The sequence below is a fragment of the Petaurus breviceps genome, unplaced genomic scaffold, assembly GCF_028583685.1.
Source record: "Petaurus breviceps papuanus isolate PSGF00001 unplaced genomic scaffold, PetGlider_PUasm1.0 216, whole genome shotgun sequence".
Taxonomy (NCBI): domain Eukaryota; kingdom Metazoa; phylum Chordata; class Mammalia; order Diprotodontia; family Petauridae; genus Petaurus; species Petaurus breviceps.
Window position 1 is genome coordinate 758,823 of NW_027185867.1, and position 8,021 is coordinate 766,843.

The following is an 8,021-nucleotide window of genomic DNA, read 5'->3' on the forward strand; positions in this document are numbered from 1 at the left end:
AGAAGTCAAGAAATAATAAAACAAAATATAAAGAATGAAAAAATAGAAGAGCATTGAAACATCTCATAAGAAAAACAACTGAACTGGAGAACAGATCAAGAAAGCATAAGAATAATAGGACTACATGAAAGCTGTAATAAAAAAAAAGAATCTTGACACAATAATACAAGAAAAGATTAAAGAAAATTGTCCTGAAGTATTAGAACAAGAGGAGAAAGCAGAAATAGAAAAAATCCATTGATTACCACCTCAAAGAGATCCTATAATGAAAACCCAAAGCAATATTAGTCAAATTCCAAAAGCCCCAGTTTAAGAATAATATATTATGAGCAAAAAGGAAAAAAAAATTTAAATATGGCAGTGCCACAGTTAGAATCACACAAGACCTAGCAGCAGTGATCACAGGTCTTGGAACACTGTATATTGAAAAGCAAAAGAACTGGGGTTCTGGCTGAAAATATCATACCTAGCAAAGCTAAGCATAATATTTAATGAAAAAAAATGGATACTTAATGAACTGTCAGACTTTCAGGACTTTGTTAAAGAAAAAAAACCCTAAACTTAATAGATGATTTCACATACAAGAGCAAAGAGAAACATATAAAGTACATACCAAAGACTAATTACAAGGGACTCAATAAGGACAGATGGTTTACCTTTTATGAATGTAAAATGTAAACACATGTCTAATATTGTTATTAATAACTGGGTAGTTCATAAGAAAGACTGGGGTAGACCTGAGTATGATATGACTTTAAAAAGTAAAACCATTTAGGAACAACTACAAACGGTACCCATTTTATACAAATGAGGTGTGAGAGGAAGAACTAGATTGGGGAGGAGGGCTGTTAGTTTTGGAAACCTACTTTCACTGGGAATGGGTTCAAGAAGGTACAATACACATACATATATCTAGAAGAGTATAAAAGTCTTCTAAATTTGGAAAGAAATAAAATTCTAAGGGGATAAGGAGAGGATAAGGGAGAGATGTCTAGAGGGGAGGGGGAGAGAATAGGTTAAAGTAGGGTAGAGAAAGGTATTTAGATTTATTGAAATGGGAGGATAAGGGAGGGATGGGGGGTAGGCTAAGTAATACGAGGTCAAGGTAGTGGGTAGAAGTAACATAGAGGAGGTAGGAGTGATAGGAAATAAGAGATAGGCATAAACATAAAAACAAAGTTCAGAAGAAGAATTTGTTAGGGAAAGTATATATCTATATATATGTACGTATGTATATATGTGTGTATGTGTATATATGTATATGTGTAGCTGTATCTATATTTAAATATCTCTGCATTTAATTGGGGGGTAGGGGAAGGGGAGAAAAAGAACAGTAAAAAGTGCACAGGAGAGAACAAAACTCTCAGGGAAACAAAGGAAAGATGGACAGCTCTCAACAAAAAGCACAGTATTTCTTATATAGACTTTCTCTAAATGGAAATTTATTGTTATTCCTTTCTTACGTTCTGCTGTGCACATGACATGATTGTTTTCCTTTCTTCTTTTGTTTTAAAGTTTCAATATTTAAGTTAATAATGTTTCTTTTTCTTTTCTTGTGTATTTAAGTTTCAGTAATGAAAAAGCAAAAAAAATTTTTAAAGATTAAACCTAGACTTCAAATTTAGATTAATAAATCATTAAAACTAATGTTTTAGTAAACAGTAAAACTAGATTAATAACCTAATCAGTTACTTAAATAATTTATTAAAGTTAAAGCTAGACTGCATTGCACAAAATTCAAAATCAGGTTCAAGGATACAACTCCTGAACTAAGTAGGAAAAAGAGTAATTTCTTCTGAATCTGATTTTTTTCCCCTTGTTCCAGACATATTTTTGGAGTTGACATCCTTTAGGGAATATGTCTTATCCTTAGAAAAAATAGTCTGAACTTCACTGAGTCCGTCCTACGAGGAAAAGAAGTATTAAAGGACACAAGTTCTAATAATGTCAAAACTTTTAATGATTTATTTTATGACAAAGGGACTTTCCTCATCTAGGAGTTCCCTATGTCAATGAAATAACAGATTCTGTCCCTATTTCCTATCATCTTATAGGATACTTATTTTTACAATAAATTGCTCCTATTCAGTTAATAACATTGTCACTTTCAACAAGCTCCTTTATTTTTCTTTTTTTGTCAACTGTCAAACATCATTCAGTTCAATAAACATTTATTAAACACCTACTATGTGTAAATTTGAGGATACAAAGACAAAGATGACAAAGTCTATGACTTCAAGAATCTTACAATCTATATGGAGGAAGAATACAGAACAAAATGTTATAGGGCCAAAAGAGACAGAAGTGTGCTAAGAAAATAAGAGGAGAGAGAATATATACAAGTTGCAAATCTCCTTATGAAAAACAACCTATAATCATGAATACTTTTTTTGGAGGGCAATTGGGTTTAAGTAACTTGTCCAAGGTTACACAGCTAGGTTGTGTGTGTGTGTGTGTGTGTGTGTGTGTGTGTGTGTGTGTGTGTGTTAAGTGTCTGAGGTCTGATCCAAACTCAGGTCCTCCTGACTCCAGGGCCAGCGCTTTACTCACTGCGCCACCTAGCCACTCTAATCATGAATATTTTAAGAGAGCTTCTTACAACTTAGAAAAAAATTTTTTAATGCTCTAGCAAACTACATATCACAGAGTCCATTCAACAACAATCAACAAAATTATTATCAACAAAAGGCAAGGTACTAACTATACTAGGTTACTGAGAGAAAATACAAATATGAACAAGCCAAAAAAATGAATAACATTTAGTCCCTCACCAAAAGGAGCTTACAATCTAGAAGGGAACAAATACAATAATAAATAGAATGCAAAGTATTACAAATGAGAGAAGTAAAAAACAAAGTATGAAATTTCAGAGAAGAGAAAAATTACTTCTTGCTTGGGTTAAATGGTAGGTGGATGGAGTTTGAGGAGGGAAGAAACAAGGAAAGTTACATGAAGGAGGTAGCATTTGACCTAGGCCTTGAAGAATGTGAAGAATTTTAACAGGCAAATTTAGAGGAACAGTAGCATCTTGGTATCAAAAATTGTACGGTAAAAGAAAGAACATGTCCCCAGGAAGCAAGTAGTGCTGACTGCCTGGAGTATGTTATGTGATGGGAGTAGTTTAAATTAAAGCTGGAACCTGATTCTCAAGTGTCCTGAAAGCCAGAATATTTGTAGGTAACATGGAACAATAGTCTCCCAATGTCTTTTCCCACACCATTTTAAATTTAGCTTTTAAAAGGGTTCTTGTTTTTATGTAGCAAAATGACCTAAAAGCAAACACGTTTGTTTTTGTATTTTATGAAGACAGTAGGTAGTAGAGTGGAATGGTATGAGACATGACTATTTTATTCTATGCCTGACTTCCTCCCATTTTGAGAAATATCAACTAAACCTATGATTACATTAGCACGGGGATCAATCAGGTAGAGAAACTGCAGATTAGCACTTTTCTTCAATTTACAATCTAGAGCACTGAGAAGTTAAGTGACTCGGGTCAACTCTACATCCCCTATAAGATGATGCTTCTATTAAAAACAGTTTAAAAAGCCAAATGAGATTTATAGTAAGAAAGAGAAAGGAAGTATACACTACTGATTTGGGTTTTCTATATTTAATGTATGACCTTAGACAGACTCTCTCTGGGCCTTAAATTTCTTCACCTATAAAATAGGGTTGTTAGACTAGATCATGGGATCATAGCTTCAGAGTTGAAAGGAACATCAGAAGCCATCAATTCTAACCTCTTATTTTACAGATGAGGCCCAGGGAGATTAAAAGACTTGCCCATTATAGGTGGTAAGCATTAGACAGGATTTGAAGTCTGGTCCTCTGACCCAAAAGCAAGTGTTCTTTTCATTGCACTAACCCCGCTTCCTCCAGTCTAATGGAGTTACCTTACAGTTAACCAAGATGCCATACAGTTCTAAATTCTATGCTTCAAAGAACCAAGGAATGTAATTATATAAGCAACACTATTTAGGAAGCAACAGTTGACTATATTAAAACTTCAAAAATTTTCTATCATTCATGTCCCAACCTAAAAATGATGTTGGGAATTTTAACCATAAAAACTGAAAGTTATGAGTATTAACTACAATTTTTTCAGCTTAAAATACTGTCACTGACAAGCTATTACCACACACAAATAACTGAAGTTAAAATTTTTTTAAGTTTTCAAGAAATAGTACAAATTATACATTCTTAACATTTCTGATGTAGTACATTTGCCTTAAAGTAGAGGTGGGGAACCTGCGGCCTATCCCTACCTTAAAGATATATATACACATATATATGCCTACATATGAAAATAATATATGCATATATTTAGTTTCACATTAGGTATCTTGGGGATGGATTTTTATTACTCCTGAAGAAAAAAAAAAGGATATGAGAGAAAACTAGTACTTAGCTAAATTAATGCATTTGTTCTACCCTGAAATTCATTAATTTTTCAAGCAGTGCACAATGATGTTGCAATTTTCCACAAATATAACTGTCATATTTTTACTTTCAGAAAATAAGTGACACCTTATGTTATAAAGTCTAAAACATTCAATAATGACAGTGCATTCTATTAGAATTTGCAAGCCAACACATAGTTTGATGAAAGCCATAAAGTCTCAAAACTGCATTTAGTATCTTATATAATTTAAACATTATTTTGGAACCACTCTGTTTAACCTCAATATGCTTCATTCATTCAGAATAGTCACCTATTTAATCTCTCTACTCCAGAAGGTACCATAATTTTCCTCTTGTTACATATGGTTCCTACATAGTGTTTAATGGAACACCCAAACAAATATGTTCTAAGTAGGTTATACACTTACACAAAGAAAACAAACAAAAACCTCTCAGGCTTATCTGGTTCTTTCAAATGTTAAAGTATTAAAGATGTGAATACTTTTAGTAAGTTGCTCAATAATCAAGAGGGCCTTTCACAATCTGTTTTATTGCTGTTTGCTTCTCAAAATGTATACATGTATGAGAGTCCTAATAAAAATAACAGCAGAGCCTGAGAGGGAGACCAATTACCCCACACCAAGCAGGACAGGCAGTCGCCCAGGGCAGCCAAACATTTAGTGATTGTCCATTGTGTGTATTGAGAGTGGGAGGAGAGAGGAGAGAGAAATGTACTTGTCTCCATGTGAAAACAGACACCCCGGCTCGGGCAGTGCAGCCACCTGCGAAATCTAGGAGACGAAAAGGAAACCGGGATTGCGCAGCCCCAGTGTCTACACGTCTCCGTGCGGATACACACACAAACACCGGCGAGAAGCGGCGAGGAGGCCGGGGAGATGACGGAGTTCATCCCCACAGTCCCTAGCACAAGCCTCTCCCGCACTGGTCACAAGCACAAGGCTGACATGGCCGAGGCAGATACGTGTCCAGGGAGCTCAGAACTTTAATAACACAATAAACTCTGACATCACGCGGACCCCCTCCGGCTCCCCACACTCAAACACACACCCACTCACACACGCACGCCCACACATTCACACCCACTCACACTCACGCACACACCCCACAGCGCCCACGCACCTCTCCTCTCCTCCTTACCTGACGGCCACCCTCACGGAGCTCTCGTCCTGGCCGCCCCACATGCTCTGGGAGCTCCGCGCTGGGCGGGGGCCAGGGGCGGCACACTGGGGCAGCGCACACGCTAGGGGCCTCCGCTGCCCTGTGGCACCGAGGCAGGGAAGGGGCCTGACCGCTCCGAGCCGAGATGGGAGGCGGAGGCGGAGGCCAGAGGCGGACGCCGGAGGCCACAGCTCACCTCCTAAATCCTCCTGCTGTGTAGGGCGACTGAATGGAAAGGTGGCGGCCCGGAGAAACGGGAGGAGGAGGAGAATGATTCACTAGCCACTCAGAGGCCTCCCCTCTTCTCCTCCCCGAAGGAGAATTTGAAGCTTAAATGGACCGCAGGCCGGTTCCACCTCCCGGAGCCCTCCTGACCCAGCCCGCGGCCCGCCCCCTTCCTTCCTGGCCCTGGCCTGCGGCCTCCAGGCAGGCGTGGCTCGGGCCCCTCCTGGTCCGTCAGGTTCCAGGCTCCGCAATGCGTCAGTAGCTGCAGCCGGCTCAGCCCGCCTCCCTTTCCCACGTCCTGCCCTACGGGTTCTCACAGGGAGAAGGGAGACCTGTACAGGGCGCACAGTCTCTTCCCATCCCTGCCTTGAAACGAGGCAGATGGGGTCCAATTCCGTCTTTGTTTTCACCGTTCTCCTAGGCTCAGACTTTAGACTGCCTCCGGAGCCCACCCCGCCCCGCCCCGCCCCGCCTCCCCGTTTCACCATGCCCAGCACCCCCAGTGCCAAAAAGCCTTTCTGCCAGGCAGGCGCTTTCATTGTCCATGAACGCCGCGCTCTCGGACTTTTTAAAACAGTTACAGTGTACATAGCATTCAGGGTTAAAAAGGAAGATTATCTACTCTGAGAGAGGTCTTACTAGACTATGCTTCAATCAATTATTAGTTACTAATATAAGCGTCGCGTCTCTGGACGCCTGGAATTCCCAGAACTGTTATTTCCACTGTGCAGTAAATTCTTTTCTATCAGGTTCTACTAACCCCAGCGATTTATCAGCCATCCAACATCTTTGGCTTTTGTGATATTACTTATATTTTGCTTCCATGAACCTTATTTGTTGTTCAATTGTGTTGGATCTTCCTGGCCCCTTTTGAAGTTTTCTTGGCAAACATACTGTAATGGTTAACCATTTCTTTCTCCAGCTCATTTTACAGATGAGGAGACTGAGGCAAACAAAGTTAAGTTACTTATTCAAGGTCACATAGCTAGTCTAAGACCACATTTGAACTCAGGAAAATGAGTCTTCCTGACTTTAAGCCTGGCACTCTGTCTACTGCATCTGTTAGCTGCCCTATCCTTTAGACAGTTTTTTTTTTTTTTAGAAATGGCCTTTTAAGCTTTATTACAATGTATCTTTTCTGAAACACATTATACATCACTACAGATAAAGAAATGAAATACATAGCAAAGTCCAATAGCACTGGGTGCATTGGCATATCCAAATAAAAGCAGTATCCAAAGTACAGGTTGTTTATAATTACAAACAAAATATAAAGCAATAGACATATAAAATAGATCAAAATAGAATAAACAGGGTAAAGCCCTCTAACTTTCTGCCCACTTATCTGGTTTTTTTTTAGTTTTGTTTATCTTTATGGAATAAACATTCCATAAGATAGTGAAATTTAAAAAAAAAAAGCGTTGTCCATGAAACTGCCAATCTATTATGTACAACCTGCAACTCCTTTATGTAATAGTTATCTTTCTTTTTTTAATTTTTAAATTGCTTTTTCTTAATTTTTCCTCCAATCATATGGCTACCATTAGACACAAGTATGTATATATGTAAAATCACTCTATATACTCTTCTATTTGTCTGTTCCTAACAATGTTTTCATATTCATCTTCCTAAAGCACCATCCTGATCATGTCACTAATCTACTTAAAAGCCTTCCATAAAATATAAGTCCTTCAAAATATAGCCCAAAGTCTTTGTTCAGTCGTTTGAGTGGTGTCTAACTCTTCATGACCCCATTTGGGATTTTCTTGGCAAAGAAAATGCTGGCTTGATTTGCCATTTCCTTTTCCACTTGGATTAATAGATACCCAGAAATAATTACCAAACACATAAGAATGCAGCATAACAGAGTATAATGACCTGGCCTTGAAGCCAGTAGTATCTGTGTTCAAATCCCATATTGGCTGTGTGACCCTGGGCAAATCACTTAACCTTTCAGTGCTCTAAGCAACTCTGTGAGTATAAATTGAAGATAAGGTGCCAACCTGAAATCAGCAGAGGAAGTTCCCTGCTGGAATTTCCTATGCTAATGAAATCATAGGTCTTATTCTTATCCTCTATAAAAAATATAAGGGGACAAGAGCAGCAAGGAGAAAAGGTAGACCATCATAGGACAATGCCTTCAAATACCTTAATGTAGCTACAGCCTCGGATCATATCACTTCCCTATCTCCTGTGACTTCCCGATTGCCTAT

The 8,021-nt window shown here is 38.5% G+C and overlaps 1 protein-coding gene across 5 annotated transcripts in view; it reads right to left on the minus strand.

The window, feature by feature from the left end:
• KIF21A (kinesin family member 21A) overlaps positions 1-6,234 on the minus strand; it is a 185,551-nt gene extending 179,317 nt beyond the window's left edge. For 4 of the 5 annotated variants that reach the window (XM_069094223.1, XM_069094221.1, XM_069094222.1 and 1 more), the window contains exon 1: positions 5,563-6,234. In XM_069094223.1, the coding sequence (XP_068950324.1) occupies positions 5,563-5,606 (44 nt within the window). In that variant the 5' untranslated portion in view covers positions 5,607-6,234. The remainder of the gene's footprint in view (positions 1-5,562) is intronic. The other variant, XM_069094224.1, reaches the window with a different exon arrangement.
• Between the last annotated feature and the right edge of the window lie 1,787 nt (positions 6,235-8,021).